Raw genomic sequence first — 18545 nt, 5'->3', positions numbered from 1 at the left:
ACCAACTTTCACCTCTTTTGAAGCACTGTTCTTTCTGTAATATTAAACAGCTAACAACCCATGCAAAATGAACATTTGCTAATTGCATTTAGTGAATGAAGTCAGGACTGTAAGTCAATGATATGCTCAATAAAGTGCTTTAACTTGGGACCTTCAGCACAGAATTAAACTACGGCAGTGATTGTTAACTTGAAAATGCCATCAAAACTGCAAGTGCGGCAGGCTGCTATACTGCCTGTACCTAGCCACTAGAGAGAGACATTATCCCATGTAGTAAACTGAAATGTTTCACTTGCTGTCATGGTTTAACCCCAGCCGGCAACTGAGCCCCATGCAGCCGCTTGCTCCCTCCACGCGGTGGGATGGGGGAGAGAACTGGAAAGGTAAAAGTGAGAAAACTCATGCATTGATGTAAAGGCAGTTTAATAAGTAAAGCAAAAGCCGTGCACGCAAGCAAAGCAAAACAAGGAATTGATTCACCACTTCCCACTGGCAGGCAGGTGTCCAGCCATCTCCAGGAAAGTAACGGTTATTTGGGAAGATAAAATGCCCTAACTCGGAACATCCCTCCTTCCTCCTTCTTTCCCCAGCTTTATACGCTGAGCACGGTGTCCTACCGTATGGAATATCCCTTTGGTCGGTTGGGGTCAGCTGTCCCAGCTGTGTCCCCTCCCAAATTGTTGTGTCCCCTCAGCCCACTCGCTGGCAGGGTGGGGTGAGGGGCAGAGGAGGCCTTGGCTCTGTGTGAGCACTGCTCAGCAGGAACTAAACCAGCCCTGTTTCACCAACATTCTTTCCAGCACAAATCCAAAACCTAGCACCATACAAGCCACCATGAAGAAAATTAACCCAGCCCCAGGCAGCACCCCTGTAAATGCCCAGGGACCTCTCCCAAGGGTGAAGTATCCCTTTCATCTGGAGCGGGGGACAGAACCGACTCACTGACTAAACCCTGGAGACCTGTGGCCACGAGCACATCATGAGCTGCACGTACAAGGAGACCATTCCAAAATGCTGTAATGATGACATAGGGAAGGTGTTAAATTTACATTTATATATTTTCAACCAAATCAGTGCATCTGTGGTTAGACACAGGAAGAAGCAAGTGAATTGTTGTTCTTTGATGGAACAGGGCCGATGCTGCTCAAGCCCAGGCAGCTAGTTTGTTGCAGCGTGACACTCGGGCATACACAGACTTCTCGCGTTTTACAGGCAGACCAAGAGCTAGAACTTATAAAACGTGCTCTAAGCTGCACAAACCTGTATGTTTTTGTACACACGACTGCAGAACCTTCAGCACCAGAGGTCCTCTGTGGTGTTTGCTGAAAATAAGTAATGCCTGCCTTGTTTCGACCAGGTATGTTACGATCTCTGTGCACTCTGAAGTGCTCCTTTACAGATGTTCCCTGTCCCCTTTCAGATGTAAGCAGAGCAGTGGCTGGCTGGCTGAGAGCAGCGGCTTTGGCATTTGTAGACCTGCTTTTTCAGCTTTTCAGTGCTGACACAAGCCTTACTCACTACCAGATCTGTAAGCCGAACGTGAGAGTGCTAAGGTGCGCTGTGCCGTCGGTGGCAACCTCGGAGGCTGCAGTGGTGTCTGAACAGTTAATGTGGGCTGCCCAGTCCCGGGACAAACAGGTGCTCATCTGATCAGAAAGGAGAACTGGGCAGACTAGAAACTGTCATGAATTGAAAGCGGAAATGTCCATAAAACTAACACTGCATTCAGGCTGATAAATGTGTGGTGCGGTCTTGGATAATGGCTGGAGGTCAAAAGCTGCACTTCTATTTGAAAAGCCTGCCAAAACATTCGAGCTTCCAAAGCACAGGAAAATCTAGTTAAAGTAACAGTGGTGGGAAATGTAGGAAGTCTGATCATGCTACAAAGGCATCTGGATACAAAACTGGCTTGTCCTGTGAATAAGCAGGATAGTGCCCGATGTGTGAGAGGGGCTGAGTATTTAACCTTGGTGATTATCTGCAGGCAGGTGCCAGCTTTGAGTCCCAGAAGGAATTCCTTGAGAGGGGAGTAAGCACTGCCTTGCTGTTTTGATCTTTCACAGAGTTTCACAGGGATCTGCTATTAGGATCAAGTGGTTATTTCCTCTGTGATTAGTTTTCTTTCAATGCAAGCAACGAACGACACTAGCCAAGTGTGAGTTCTTGTCTGTGCTGTTTTATTTAGGAATCCATAGTCTCCTTTTTGTGAACACGTAAACACTAGATAACAAGCATTTGATTTATGACTTCTAATTAATTATTTTATATTGGTTCTTCAACTTTGAATCAGAATTTATGTTAGCATTTTTGTTTGAACCTGCACTTACTCTCAGTTTCTCAAAATAGAGTAGAGGTTTGCATGTGAAAATCCCACTAAGTTTCAGTCTGTTTTGAAAATCTCAGTAGTAGCACATTAATGCTCTGAACGTACATGTTCAGCTGTATGCAAACATGCAAAGAGAAGTCTCAGCTATGGGTTTCCACTGGGACTTAACTAGGTGCATGTTGAAAGTGAGCACTCAATTTTGTCTTGCAAATTAGCAAGCACTCAACTGAGGGGAGTCCTCAATCATTATGCAAATAATAAACAGGTAAAATCCCATTTTCTTTTTTTATAGAATAGTACACCCTTTCGCGCATCCTCAGAATTAATCACTTTTAAGGATTGATTACTGTAAGGCACCACAATCTGCTGTGACATTAAAACATTAAAATGAGACCTCTTAAAACCCCCTTTTTGAAAAGCTAACCAAATGTGGATTGCAGGCAGGGGTACTTCCTGGCCAGCTGTGTGTGATTCCGAGAAGCTTTTCTAGAATCTGGCACGACACTTTCTAGCATCTTACAACTGTTTCACACTTCTACTTTTACCACATTTTCTGAATACTGGAAAATTACCTGTAAACATAAATGTTTAAATGAAAAAAACATGTGTGTAGTACATACCCATGTATCACAGGATAGTGCAAACGAGGTTATACACTGAGTGAAGAATATAGAATTATATACAAATAACTACCATCTTGATGGCTGACATTAATCTTGTAAGATGAGAAAACAGTTTAAAAAAATGTAAAGGCAAATGCTACCCTCAGTTTCCACAAGAAGGGGAAGAAGCACAAGACAGATTCACAGAAAGGAGAGTTGTTTTCTGCTTCTCAGCTTTCCAAAAATGGACAAGGACAGATCTCTCTGCTCCTCCTATCTAACCAGTTGTCCAGCTCCAGGGCAACACAGCATATTGCTATTTGCATTTGCAATATGAATCCATCATCCTACCCTAAAATTTAGCAAGTCCATACTGCTGCACACAGAGAATAGGAGGTGGTTCAGGAACTTTCTGGAGGCTTGAACTCAGCTGCAAGGGGCTTGTTTTCTCCTGAAAGAAACCTGCTGTGACAAACTTGTGGCGTTCCCTGTCTACCGTCTAAATCTCATTTTGTTTGAGTTGTACATAGGCGTTGACCTAACTTTGCAAAGAGTGGTTTATTAAAGATTTTCTTTCACAATTATAATTTTGCCTAATGAAAACAAAAAGTATTTTCATGCTCTCATCCAAATACAAGTGACCTCTTTTGGAGGTTCAGAGACTTTTTTGCAGCTTGTCTAAAAAGTTATTGACTGTTTTCATTTAGATATGGAGGTGCCACAGTGTTGACAGAGTGGCTGTCTTTGCAATATAAGAATTCCTGATCAGGACAAGGAGCACACAACTGAGATGCCATTGCTTAGTGTACCCGGGCCAGTTTTCATCCGCATGCAAAGGTGGGGACTCTGGGAACCCAGGTGACCGGTACTACGTACTTACATACTCATGCTGTGTATATATACTTAAGAACTTTCCTTTGCTGCTGAGAGTATACACTTCACCTTTGAGGAACTCCGAGGGTAAGTATTTTCACTAGTTTGAAGATGCAGAAACAGATGGGAGAGCGCCAATGGCTTGTATAAGGATGGAAGTCCTGGCTAGCTCAGGACTGTGAGGCTCGTAGTTCCGTGTTCACACCATGCAACCACAGCACTGTGCAACAACAACACGTTTCAGTTCATTCCCATTTGTGGAGGAAAGTGAGACCATTCAAATAACTAAATAGGCCCCTTCCCTGGAATGGGAATGCATCCCATTAAAACATGTGTCATAAGAAATAAAGGTAGGCTAAGTCTGTACCTGTCGTCTTTTTTTTTTCTTTTTCTCTGTTAATTGCATTTTTTCAACATCCACGTTCTAAAGAAATTTATAACTGGAGTGACTGTTTATTAAAAGGAAACTTCTTAGGGTGGCTCAACTTAATTGTGTTCGCATTGGAGTGAAACAGGATGCTTGGCCCAAACCTTATTTCCTTCATTTCACTCTGTTCTATTACAAGCACCTTCCTGCATCCTGCAGTAAAGTATCAGTGACGCTGCATCTTTCCGAGCACGGGGCATTTGAAAGGATGCATCATCAGGGAAATTTTCATGTACCAGTCCCAGAGGCAAGGGGATGCCTGGTCTTCCCGTGGGCAACTCTTTAGGGACACTTTTCCACTTTTCCCTTTTTCCACTAGAGGGGGTTACATGTTCTAGTTCAGAGCGCTACAACAGCCCAAGATAAGATGGAGCTGCTTCTTCTCCACCTATATTTTTAACTGATACAGTTAACTCACAAATACAATAATGAGCTGACAGTACTAGGACTTGAGGCCTTAATAACCATTACAAAAATCATTAATTACTAGGAAATTAGAGAGGTGTCTGTTAAGTGTTTAGATTTGCAACCTTCTGTCCACAAACAAGAAATCCAAACGCTTGCCTGAATCATAGCGAACTTCCCACACATTGGTAATAAGCTATATCTTGTTTATTTCTGCATATATTACTCTCAGTAAATGATTAGATTTGTCACCCATGACCCAGTATGCTGTTTGCAATTATTTCTTATATTAAATTAATCAGTACATATTTACTTTGAGAAATTATGTATAATATATCGATGCATGCATGTGTGTAAGTGTATGTGAGCACATGAACTTTCCGGATTGCCTTTCCTCTTGTATGGCAAATTAGAAATAACAGGCATTAAAACTGGCAGAGTCATACTGATGGGGAAACTAGCACAGAGAGAGGGGGAAATTTGCTATACAAACTTTTATTTCCTTTGTATTTTAAGTATTTCCACTTATTTACTGGATTCTAAGGATATGGACAGTCTAATCTTCATTAGCAGATATGTGAACGCCTGTGGCTCTGAGTTTTAAGGCTGCTGGTGTGGACTGCAAGAATGCACTCAGCCTCACTTTTTCCACCTCCCATGTGTTGTGGTTGCACCTGGGTAGGATGATCTGCATGCATATGGACTCTCACCATATCTCTGACACATTGGGTAGCAGTAATACTACCCAGATAACTACTTTGCAGAATCAGGTCCTTTGTGAATTACTTACTGGATAAAAGTAATTCATACTGTTTGTGACTTTTTCCTGGGGTAACATAAAGACTCTCTTTTATACAATGATAACTAATTTGTAGTATCTCGTTTTCTAGGAAAACGAAAGCTTATGCCATGTATAGAAACAGGACTTCCATCAATTTGGGCTCCTGTATTTTTTTTATTTTTTTTTTTATAAAAAGCTTTCTATCTCTGCTTAGTTTCCATCTAATCTTTTAGAAATTTCATTCTCTCGGATTTCTGTTTTGTATTGGTTTATTTTTCATTGCAATGTTTTTTTCTGTCTTCTCTAAACATAATCTCTTTGCAACAGAATTCACCTCCAACAACTTCCAAGTACGAGCTGAATTTACAGATCCATTGTGTTTGGGTGGGTTTGAGTGGGACAGAAATACTCACTTTTAATCTGTTATATTTCTGAGGTGCTAATTACTTTGCCACCTCTTATTTGCCACCCAATTCAAACTGGCAACCTGAATGCTATGAGAAAATCTTTTAATAACCTTTTAAGAGAAGGATATGGAGTAATTTACTTCTGCAACAAGTAACTTGCTTCAGGAAGGGGATCACTAGGACCCAGATAGTTGTGATAATGTGGATTTCAAATCATAAACACTTCATCTTGAAAAGGAACCAGAATTATACCTATTAAAACCCAAGGTTTAAACAACATTGTAGGTTTCATTACTTTTGTCTGTAAACATATAGAGTTCTTTATCCACCTACAAAGGGTAGACTGGAGCCTACAGTATATATACATACAAAGTCCTTTCTTGACTTTTTGACTCTGTTCATTGCTTAACTAATACTAATACTGAATTCAGGGACACATCACCTCGGCAGATGATCTTCTCAGTTACACCTTGTTGCAAAGCAGCACGACAGAGATGGGAAGGAAGCGATACTGCTTGAAAGAAACGGCCTCGTACCTTCACGGAGTGACTATGTGCATGAACTCTTATTGACACACTAAGGAGCTCTGCTTTTTGAAGTATTACGTTGTTTTGTCTTCTGGGATGCCTGGAGTTCTTCCAAGTGCAACTAACAAAGGCTTGAAGAAAGGATTTAAAATATCACGGAGGAAGAAAATATATAAAAATCTTTGCTAAAGACTAGAATGTATTTTTGTATGTTGCCAGGCACACAGAGGAGGATGTGCTGAGCTCACGTGGCCACAGTGAGCCCTGGGCAGGTACCCAGCTGCCTGCCCAGCTGCCCAGCAGCCTCCACTTCTCCAGTGATGGGGCAGGCCAAGCAGGCTGTGGCACAGCAACAGGTTTGGGGAGGAGAAAGGCAGCATCCCTTTCTAGGAAATGCTTCGGCATGCCCCAGCTGACATTTTCTCATAGGCTTTTTCTTGGTTGCCTGCTTGCTTTCCTGCCCTCTGCTCCCAATCAAAAATATGGTTCACCACAAATGAAAAAAACATTGGTCCAGTTAGACATCAGCAAACTGTATGGATTATAGACAGACAGATGTACTGAGTAGAAATCATTCTTTTTCTTTATACAAGCAGAAGAATCTCTAGTAGTAAACAGGCTTGCCTCCAGAAATAAAACCAACAGAAGAACCCTGCTAGTCATAGAGCCATAGCCAGGTTTGCTATTAATTTAAAATATTCAGCTTAAATTCTGTAAGACTTTGCTTTCTCTTCTGGACTTAACGGAGGCTGCTGTGGGCAGTTCTGATAGTCTGTTTCATTGTATGAATTGAAATATCCAGTGTCTGCTCACACACGGAAACATAGTTTCATGGAAAATGATTTTACCAGTACCTGAACTTAAAAGCCCCATAGCTTCATTTGTATATAGACATTTCAGTCGGTTTTGTCAAAAAGAGTATGCTAAAGTAAAGCAAAATACCACATGACTACATGTACATGTACCTACTTTGCAACCCTGAAACTTCTGAATATTTTATTAAAAAAGAACCCCCAAACCAAATAGTTTAAGTTTGGCCCTCGCTCTGCAAGATTTTGGCCTATGGATTCAGTTAATAGTGGGTAAAATTTATCTATGTACCGTGTCAGTGGAAGACACCATTCATCCTGTTTAGAAGCCTCCTGGTTGCACAGAGCATGTGGGATGAGTTATTAAAGACGCAGAAGCGCATGGAAGCTCCAGCTGTCACCCTGTCAGGTAGCCCCAAGACTAGCTGTGGAAATGCAGCTCTTAAATATGCCCACAGCAACTTCCTGCAGAGGAACGGCTGGAAAACTCCTCTCGTTCCAGGATTAAAAATACTAGTGGCTAGCAGTGTACCTGTGGAAGGGCCGGCTAGCACCTTTCAGCTGTTTTGCCTGTGCGATCACAGATCCCATTGAACACAGCTGCCAAAATGATAATCGCTTTCAGCCAGTGACATTTTTCATGAATGCTACAGTTTGAAAGGAGCATATTTTTTTATCTGCTATCCTTCCCTCCCCTATCTGTAAGAAGTTGGTGATAATCAATTGGCACTCGTACAACACAGCTTCTAACCAGCCAAGGATCTTTAAAATAGCTTCACCTACTTCTGTTCTCATTTTTCAGAGAAGGGATTTTGAAGCCAGAGGAGCTGACATGCCTCCCTCCAGGTCGTGCAGGAATCACTGACAGAGATGCAGCTGGAAATGGGCATGAATCCTCTCGGTTACTTTCCTACGCTGGGTTTTCCTCTGTGCTTACCTTAAGCACTTTTTCTCCTCCCATTTCTGTCTGACATCCTTCACTAGCAATTTGCTAATCTCAGGATTATGCAAGGGAGCATATTTTCAGTCATAGGATGCTCACATGCTTCACAGACCAGGGTGAACTTGAGCTCTCTGTTGCACACTTGTTGCCTGATACATACACACGCATGCATACACAAGCACCAGCTGGGCATTGATCATGAGGGAATTGATCGCCCCAAGAGGGGTGAAGATGTGAGCTTGTGAATTACAGTAACAAGCAGGATTGTATTAACCACCTCTGTGGAATAAATCTGTCCAAAAAAAAGTAATTCCTTTTGCTACAAAAATAACATTCATCTATGTGCATTCTCTGATGAGCTGTGTCACCACAGAAATGGTAATCCTGCCACTTATCAGTAAGCTGCTTTCTAGGAAAACAGCGGGTGAGGAGGGTAAACAGGTTGAGGAGGAAGGTAATGTGTAGGATGGTGATTAGTTTTCAATGCCGTTCCAACTATTCAGCAACTAAATAGATTGTAACTGTGAACAAAAGAAGCTGAAATAGGAAGATAGCTTTTCCAGCTCCCGAGTGCTTCAAGAGATGCTAACCTTTCCTGAGTAAAACCCCATTACCTGCTATAAACCAAATACTAATTATTGAATTATCCTGAAAGTGGTGAGCCTTTCAAAGCCCCAAAAGGCTGGGAGCAGCCTACCTACCATAAGCAGCGTGAAAGCTCGCCACTTGGTCACTGATGCTGTTCAGAGCTCCTCCGAGTCTTCCTTGGTGCCTTTTCCTCTTGTCTCATGCCTGTTGTTGACCCTTCTGCCCCGTTATAATACAGTCTCTGCTTCCTTATGGCTACTAGTTATCTCACAGTCCCCTTTGTCTTAGAAAACCTCCTTCCCCCAAAAGAAAATGTAATTAATCAGCTGCATGAAGGCCTTTACTATTAAAGTATCAGTATGAATCTAAAAAAGAGAAAAGAATATTCCAAATACAAAGAGCTGCTGTCTGGGTGAGGACTTCAGGAATATTATAGTTGGAGAATCCTTGCTGTGAACTCTTGGATTTGCTCTGTCTGCAAGCCTGGATTCTAATCCCTGCTCTGGGTTTACAAATACCAGCCCTGCTTCTGGCTCGGAGGATGAATACAATAGAGTTTTATTGTAGAATTTTTCTGAACAAAAGTCCATGCTAGAAACCTTCTGTTTTTCCTACACTTTCCAGTTTGTTTTGAAATCAATCAAAAGATAAAATACAAACACCCCCCTTCCAACTAATTTGGAGCCTCCTAATTGGTCTGACAAGAGTTTTGTGTGAGGCTTTTTTTGATATGGCTAACATATCCATTGCTGCAGTTTCCAGAGACCCACTTGACTTTTTATTTCTATCTTCATTTCATCTTTATGGCCTGCCATGTTCTCTTCTGGTCGTCTTTCCTGCTTTGTCTCTTCAGCACAGTGCCCTGAAACTGGTGTTAGCGGGTGGCTGAACCTCGGGTTTCCCTGCCCAGGGGCTCGCCCAGTATTCCAGCAAATGCTGGGACAGTCCAGTGCTCCTCCATACTGCAGGCCCTGGGCTCTCCACCTAAAGCAGAAGATGACACACAATCAGGTGTTTCAATTACATGGTCAGGAGAGAAAATAAGCCCATTTAAACCAATCCAAAACAAAAGCCATGTTTTTTACTAGTGAAATTTCAAATTTATCAGTAACAGTTCTTCAAGTAAATATTTTCAGAAATAATCATTGGTTTACTCATCTCTTTACTTTGTTTTCTCCAGAGAGAAATAGTTCTGTCAGTATCAAAAAGAAGGATAAAAAAGTAGTTTCCTGAACGACCTTAATTGTTTGGTGAAAGATTTGCAATCAAGTGTTATGTGTCAGAATGACTAAGAGTGAATGGATGGTGGGACACATGTTCTCCTTGAGAGCTTTTCTGTGCTGCAATGTGAACTGGGGAAGCCAGATCACCAGTTGTCTGGCATATGTTTAAATATATTGTTGAAATGAAACTTTTAAAAAATACTATACGAACCAGTAGCATAAGAGGGTTGTTTTGTGATTGTATGCGCATACATTTTCTTTGTGTTTTTTTTTTTTTTTTTTTTTTTTTTTTCTAGTGACTGAAACTGAGCTCCAGAGAAGCTATTTAGGGATACATAAAAGTGCCATTGAGTTTCAGTCAGATAGCAGGTATGTAATTGCTTTTGAATAGTTGCATCAGTTATATGACAATTAGGATCAAAGTATTTAACATGTGCCCTATAAGTTTTGCTCTTCGGCAGAAAGTGGGGTTTGGATTTTTTGAATGCTGAAACCAGTATGTTGAAATGCTTTAGGAATATCTGTGCCTTTGACTTGATTGACTGCGATCTGATTCTCACTGAGGTTCAGCCTATGAAACCTCTGAGGGATTTAGACAGCTTTGTGTGTTTATATATTTTTGCTACTTCGTGTTGCTGATATCTGGCACTTCCTATAGCTAGATGATATTTCCATATTATATGTAATTATTGTTTATGTAATATTAAGTTACATTTCTGACTTAAACAGATCATTATATAAAGCTGTAAACTTCCACAAAATAGCTCTGCAGTATAAAATACCCAGATGTAAATTATGGCATACTTGTTACGTGTTTCTTATAGTGTGGACTACTTTCTTATACCACAGAAGCATATGAAAATATTGAAAAAGTAACGGGCTTGGGTTTATTGGTTGGTTGGGTTATTTTCCCCCCTCATGCTATTATTTATAATTTCTAATGCTGTCTTACATCCTGTTTCACAACAAGAGTCATATACTCTTGTTTAACCATTAAGGAACTATGAGCAATTTGATCACAAATGAGGACAGTTCTGATTAGATACATAAGAAAATAAAAGACAAAACCCAGTCTCCTCTCCTGGATGCAACCTGACTGCCAGAGTAGTTCCCACAGTAGTACACAGATAGCTAGGTTCATTTTGGAGCATCCAGCTGTGAGGTGACACACTTAATGCACCAGTGATCTGATACAGTATAGAAAATCTTTGGGGCCTGATTCTCCAGTGCCTCTCACCTTGTGCAGTCATTTGTAGTGAGCAGCCTGAATGCCTACAAACTGTAAAAGCAGAATATAAAATATTTTGCACTGCTTATCCTTCACTGCATACCTGTAACCACACGAACAGGTGTATGAAGTGAAACAGGCTTTAAGTTCCTAAGAGAATTTTATTTGTATGGCATTGTAAGACTTCCATTTTCTTCAAAGGTAAAATATAAAGATGTATGAGCCTTCTAGACAGTGATCTCATAAGCGTTACTATAGGATACTTCCACAGGAACAGAACACGCACACATGGAAAAATGTGCAGGTCTAATAATCAAAATACAGACTAAGGCAAGTGCTAAACCTGAGCTTTTTTCAGAAACTCAGATGTTGCTGGTTTAAAGTGTTGTTTTCCTAACCTAGCAATCATTTCAGAAAAGGAGCTCCAATGCCAATTTTAAATCAATGATTGCCCTGTTACAAATACAAACGACATCTCATTGCACTGCAACCTCCTCTCCTTTTTGTTTTTATGATAGTAATTTAGGGATATTAGGAGCTGTGTTACTCCACAAAAGATGGTAGTGCAAGAAAACAGCTTTACATGAAAAATGTTGTAGCAAAAATTGTATATGCTCTATGATTTTTCAAAGGTCACAAATCAATAGAAAAAAATTTTCTTGTAAGGAACAGTATCTTTGGCTAGAGATTTGGCTATTCTTTACTTATTTTTTGCTTGGTTTTGTTATGTTTGTTTGCTTTTCTTGAGGGTACTAGTTACTGCAGACATGCTGGATAACAAACCTGCAGCAGCTGTGCTAAATTTTAAACAGGGTCACACAATTTTTTCCCACGGATTTATTTTAATATTAATTACTGCACCTAAACGTACATAACAAAATACTCTATCTTATGGCACAAAGGTTGATTAAATGCAAAATTAGAGGCTTTTGGCAATGACGGGAAATTGAGTCATTTTTTGTGTCCTTTTACAGCATGTTTTTCTTTTGTTTTCATTTAAGGAGCACTGTAGAGATACTAATCTTAATAAAACAGTATATACAAATCCCTGTTCCTGTGCTACTGATAAGACACTAAGTGCTCAGTCATGCTAAAACTTACTCACAGGAACTGGCCTCTATTTTCAGAAGTCACAGATGATTTCGATTACCTCCCTTTTTCAGTCAATCTCCAGTTTTAGAAAATGGGGCTAGATTTAAAAAATGAAAGACACCTGCTTTTGGAAGACTCTGTGCCACCTGAGGCACCACAATTTCTTCAACTCATAGAGCACCCAAAACTCCTAATCACTTTGGAAACTTTGCTGCAGTCCTTGCTTCAATTTAATGCACACACTGTGCACAATGCTGCACCATGCTGACATACGTGGATTACTTGGGGGTCTGGAAGTACCGCACTTGCACTGTCCTAATGGTCTGCCCTGACTAATTAGTCTTAAGTGACCCCCACTGAGCCATGCAAGACACATTCCTAGTGGTCTCCATACATAAGTAAGCATCACCACATGGTTTCTCATCCTGCAAGTGCTTCCTCCACCTCCAGTGGAGGCTCCACAGAAAACACTATTAATTAACCTGGTGGTGGGGTAAACAGCCAAGAAAGAAAGGGGACAGCCAGAATATATGCATGAGACTGCTAGCTGTGATCCCTTACTGGTTCTCTGCGAACGCAAGTGAAGCTAGAGTTTGGGTGTCTCTCAGCCTTAGGTTACGTTAATCCTCTCCTTCTGTGTCATGGCACATAAACTATGGTCTTGGGACACTCATTTTATCAGGTATTCTGGTATTGAGAAAAGTATGTTCTTCTATTAGGCTATAGCTGGGGGAAACTCAAAATGTTTTCATGGTCTTTGGAGCATGGGTTCATGGGTAGGCTGAAAAACTGAATATGGAAATGGATTATATGAGAATATACATATTTATTCATCTGTTGGAATTTATGGAAAAATTTAGATAATGTTCAGTGTGGACTAAGGCAGAAATTAAAAAGAAACCTGGAACTTTGCAATTGGATTTGTGCCTAGGAAAGAAAACCTAAATGAAGTGGTGTGGAGTTTAGGTCCTCCTCCTTCTTGTTGGGGAAGGGTTGAGGGGTGGGCTTCAAATGTGATCTCGTTGTAAAAAAGAGATTAGGGAGGATCTGCCCTAAACTGTAGCTTTGAAATCCCTGCACCGGGCTCACTTAACTGCTTGACATGTGAAAATATTGCATTAATGAAGTTCCAGCCTGCTTCTTAAATCCATCCTTGTGACCGCTTTTATTCATCTGTGTGTCCTGATAGATTATGCTTATTTTTATATATGTGAGTAATCTCATTGAAATCCAGGAGTTACTAATGGTAGCATGATAGATGAGGGTGGCTTGGGCCTTTAATCCATTATTGAAAATGAAAGCTGTTTACAGATTCTTCTAATATGTAATCTTTGCTCAGCATGGACAACTAAAAGCAGGTATCTCAACTTTTCCAGCTGGCTTCCTTTCCTTTTAACCGTCCTGTATGTCTGCAATAGTTCAAATTACAGAACACCTCATCAACATTTAATTTAATCAGCATTTCCTGTTCCTTTCAGATCTTGTACCCACCTTCTACTAAAAATAAATATATTCCTTCTTTAGTTAACAGGACCTAAATGTGGGATCCAAACTGCACTTAAGACCATCAGTTAGGCTGTTGAAGCAGGACTATCTTTAGGTTGAGGAACCAGCTAACAAGAAACTGGGTAGAGCGCCCTACTCGGGGACATGGCAGCAGCATGTTCTATGTTCCCTAGGAAGTTATTTGGATGTCTTCTTGAAATATCATAGCTGGGATTCTCTATTGCCTTTGGGGGAAAGGAGACAGGACCTGCATAGAAGCAGATTGCTTCAATTTAAGTAACAGAGGCTTTTCCTGCTACAGAAATCAGTGCAAGTATCGCCCTGATTTTATTATGGAGAAGCAGATAAGCCGTGCTGAATGTAAAAGACAAGAGCGATACTTTGACTGATTAGGACCACATAAGGGTGTTCTTGTGCTGATGCACTCTGATACGAAAACAGATGTTTGTAAGTTCCTAAGTGGTTTCTTCACTTTGCTATGGCTTTAGGGTTATCACAGTACCTGAGTAATTGGATTACTTTGGCACAAAGGTAATGTTGTTTTATAGGACTCGGGCTTCATTCTTCGATGCTGTCATTTATACCTCTGAAAGGTAGTAGTAATAAACCATTTCCATATGGGAAAGGTAGCATCTTACACAGCTCTTGTGAAAAGGAGTGTACCAAGACTCAATGTAGTAGAAGACTGGAGCTCTGAATTTTCTATGAGGACGAGGCAAGAAGGCACATGCAGTGGCTTGTTGAGAGTGGTAGTGGAGGGACAAAGTCAGGGAGAACTGAAAAAACAGATCAGCTCTGTGCAAGCAGAGAGATCTACCCATACATTTTTTTCCTTATGGAGCCATGCCTAAAACTGTAATTGTTGAAATTACACGTACAGTGGTGGGGTCAATTTAGTGAAAGCAGACCTGTATATAAGCCACCTTCATAAGTATGCACAGATTGATTTCTAGGTGCATGCTGCTCAGTGTAAAGGTGGGTGATACCTTTCATTTAAACACAGTCATGTTCCATGAATGCTAGAACAGAACCAGGCTTAAGCCATGCTTCCCTGGTGTTGGGAAACTGAAAGTTAGCCAGAGCTCTGCAAATTTCAGATTTAAAATAGGTAGCAATTTTTGCACAGTAGCCTACCTTTCACTGGGTAAGTCGCACCAAAAATTTTCTTCTGTGCTTGCTTTAGTTTTTCAGGGTGGAGAAGCGGCTTGAAGCTGTGCCCCCAGCTGTGTCCAGCCTGTGTGTACTAACATTCAACATCCTGTGTTCTCAAAGATGCAGAGCTAAATAAGGAGATGTCTTTAGGTTCTACTGAATTGCATTTGGTTGACTGAAAATTCTAAAATGAGTCAATGCAGAAATGGTAACACCCTTCCTTTAAATAAAAAATAAAACCCAGAATGAATCCTCAGCAATAAATAGCAAAAAATAAATTATTATTTGGATTCACAATTATTGTTTTAAAAAGTTCTTGGAAATAGAATGATAGAGTCCTTGAGGGATGAAATGTTCTCATTATTTAAGAGAAACTCAAATGCAGCCAGTACCAGTCCAATGAGGCTTTTTTATTTTTTTAATTTTTTCCACTGAACACCTTAATCCTACCGTAGAAGTAGAAAAATACAGCTCCTGTGGAGAGCATAATACAATCTCACACCATTGTGCTTTTGATCTTAAATAAAATGCACCCGCATTTGGCTTTTTCTCTTTGCTCCAGATTAGTTTTGGACCCAACCACCCTAATTCCTTTCTTGTGTTGAACTGCAAGGTACTTCATCACGATTCTACGGAGGAGTTGGCATAAAGCAAGAAGGGGAGGGGAGGGGAGGGGCAGTGCTTATGGAAAAAAATGGGTGGGAACTGCATCACCAGAAAAAAGCACTGAAAGATGTGGGGAGGACACCCCCCCCCCCCCCGACAGCCTAACCCAAGAAAGTCCTGGCTGTAGGGCCTTAGGCTTGAGATTACCTGAGACAAAGTGGAGCTACATGCCCAATGGGTTTCATTATCCACACCAGCACTGGGGGCTGCCAGCCATCGGAACGAGGTTGGATGAGCAGGTGGGGACTGAGGACTTGTGACTTGGATGACCAGTGTGAGAACTTGTGCAGAATTTCATGACTGGGGCAGTGTAGGTTGACACTTCGCCATTCGGCATGCAGGCACCTTCTCAAATGTCTGAATTTGATCCAGATGAGGCAAGTTTGGGTGGGTTTTTTTGGATACAACTGGGCCATAGGCCACTACGTGTCTGGCCTGCTTGGCTCACCGCAGGTCTTGAAAGCCACACTGCCTCCCTGGCAACTCAAGCCTGCGCCGTGTCAGAAATGCTGCTGCAGAGCTCAGGAGTCCCAGTCCTCTCCCAGACTGGCTTTTTCTCCAGAAAAGAGAAGTTATGGGGCTGGCAGGGAGAGCAGATGCTTGCACCTATACAGCGCTGGCTAGCCTCGTACCAGGCAGCCGTGCGTTAGAGCTGTGCTGCTCCCATCCCACCCACAGGACTCTTGTGGGAGTTCCTGCCACAGAGGTAGCGAGGAAGCCAAGAAACATTCCTTCATCTCTTTTCTTTGGGTTTTTTTTTGTTCCCCTTTTCCCATCAGGGTTACCACCCTCTGCCCCACTCCTATGGAGAGGTCTGAAGTCTCACTGAATCAGCAGTTGTGAATATTATCTATGCTGTTAATGGTTTGCATCTTTTTGCATCAAAGCGTAAAATCACTTAGGGACACACACACACTGAAAAGATCATATACAATAACGCATCCAAGCAGGAAAAAAAAAAAAAAAAAAAAAGGTTGTAATGCTCATGAATTCCAGATGATGACTTTTTAAATCCCCGAGAAGGCAGTGAAATTGTTTGATTGTTCTTGTTAATTATTGGACTCGTCCCAGTATCAAATATTTGTAGAAGATAAGACTTCCCTCGTGGAGATGAATAATAACCGAACTTGCTCTTCTTTGAACAATTTGGCTGGGCGTGCGTAGTTCTGCGTTTCCCACTCTCCGGCTCAAACCCCGTCCAGCCGGCTTCACCGCTCCATAAAAGCACGTGTACAAACCGCTCAATTAAAAACAAAAGACCCCGTAAGTAAACAAGTGGGGGAGACCTCTCACTAGCGGAGCGTGACGTTATCAGCGACGGGGGGGTCCCCCCTGCCCGGCCCCGGCCCTTGGCCGCGCCGCTTCTCCCCCCGGCCCCGGGCACCGCGAGCGCGCCCCGGGGCGCCGCACCCCGCACACGGGTTCGCCCCCAGCAGCCGCCTTCAGCGCGGGCAGAACGAACGGCTGCGAGCGGAAAACGCCCCCCCCCGCCCCCGCACGTACCCCCACCCACGCGTGAAGCCCCACGGCGGCCGGCCGTGTCCCCGCGGGCGGGCGGGCCGCGGGGCCGGCGTGGGACACGGCTGCGCTCACCCGAGGAGCGGCGGGGGCTGCTGGAGAGGAGGAGGAGGAGGTAACCGGGGGGTCCGGGGCAGAGGCGGGCTGCGGAGCCGGGCGCGACGCTCGCTCCCCGCCTGCCTGCAGGAGAGGTGACACGGCGGGGGGCTCCGCCGGCCCGTCCGTCCCGGGGACGGTTTTCAGGCCGCCGGGTGGAGAGCCGCAGCCCTCCGGCCCCGCGGCGGCCGCCCGCCGCTGAGGTAACCCCGCCGCGGCGCGCCCCACTCGCGGGACCCCACGGGCTGCGCGGGGTGACAGCAGCGATCCTCAACCCGCCGCCTTCCGAGGGGCGCGGGGCGGCGTCTCGTCGCCGGCCCCCGGGGAGGGCGCGGAGGGACCCCAAACTTCGGCATCCCCCTCGGGTTACTGCGCACGCGTGGGGGCTGCGCCCGGCGGGGGTGCGGGAAATTAAGAGGGGGAGCTGAGGAGAGGGGCTGCGGCGGGCGGCTGCGCGTGTGCGCGATCGCACCGGTGCGACAGGGGCTGCCGGCGCGGGAGGTGCCAGCGGACACGCACACGCCCACGGACACGCAACTCCCGGGTGTTTACTCTTAGCAAAGAGCGGGAGGGGGGCTGCTCCTCGGGACCGGACCGGTAGCGACGTCCCCGGGACTCGTGACAGCCCCGCTCGGTGAAGAAGTTCCCGGGCGGGGAGGGAGAGGCGGGAAGGGCTGGGTGCCCCCCGCCGCTTTGCGCTCTGAACGCTCCTTCACCGGCGGACAGCCGCCCCCCCGGGGGACGATGAGGAGGAGGATGGTGGCGGCGGCGATGGCCGTTAGCGGGCTCCGCGGCGGCGGCGCGCGCGTCACTTACCGTTGGCCGCCCCGGCGCCGCGCAGGGCCGCCCCGGGGTGCGGCGGGGCGGGCGGCGGCAGCCGGCGGGGAGGAGGTCGGGGCTGGTCTGAGGCAGCCCCGGCGCGCCCGGGGCACTCCCCGCGCAGCCCCCTCCCCGCTGCCGCCACCTCGCCTTCCTCCTCCGCCTCCTCCTCCTCTTGCCTGCCGGGGTGCCGGCGGCGGCCAGGCGCGGCGCGGCGAGGCTCTCCTCCCCCATTGTTCCCGGTCTCCCTCTCCCTCTCCTATTTTTTTTTCCCTTTTGTTATTTGCACTCGCATTGTGTTGTTTGTCTCTGAAGCCGCCTCATGACCAGCAAAGGGATTTCACCTCGTCCTTGAGAGAGAGAGTGAGAGAGAGAAAGGGGAAGGGGGGGAAGGAGGGGGGAGAGAAAGGAAGAGATCACCAAACACCCATCTCCTGGTCCCTCCCCGCACCTCTGCCTCTCCCCACCCCGCCAGTGTCTCACTTAGCACCCCGCGCCCGGAGGAGACATTGCAGACAGCGGGTAGGTGCGCGACCGCCGCCGTTTTAACTTTCCTC

General features: G+C 44.3%; 2 protein-coding genes across 3 annotated transcripts in view; one reads left to right on the top strand and one right to left on the bottom strand.

Annotated features, from left to right (window-relative positions):
* Positions 1 to 405: 405 nt before the first annotated feature.
* Positions 406 to 18222, bottom strand: LOC308065561 (uncharacterized protein; the record flags this gene model as incomplete). Its single annotated transcript, XM_080391616.1, has 3 exons — positions 406 to 9672; positions 14872 to 17879; positions 18134 to 18222. 2 exons carry the CDS (start codon positions 18220 to 18222, stop codon positions 16454 to 16456), a joined length of 1515 nt encoding a protein of 504 aa, XP_080247742.1. The 3' UTR covers positions 406 to 9672; positions 14872 to 16453.
* Positions 17871 to 18545, top strand: part of SOX5 (SRY-box transcription factor 5) — a 652081-nt gene continuing 651406 nt past the window's right edge. For both annotated transcript variants that reach the window (XM_080392183.1, XM_080392185.1), the window contains exon 1: positions 17871 to 18510. The gene's annotated coding sequence lies outside the window, so the exon portion shown is untranslated. The remainder of the gene's footprint in view (positions 18511 to 18545) is intronic.

Source organism: Falco punctatus (genome assembly GCF_963210335.1).
Source record: "Falco punctatus genome assembly, chromosome: 6".
Lineage (NCBI taxonomy): Eukaryota > Metazoa > Chordata > Aves > Falconiformes > Falconidae > Falco > Falco punctatus.
The sequence above is the reverse complement of the archived record's forward strand: the minus strand, read 5'-3'. Positions and strand labels throughout refer to the sequence as shown.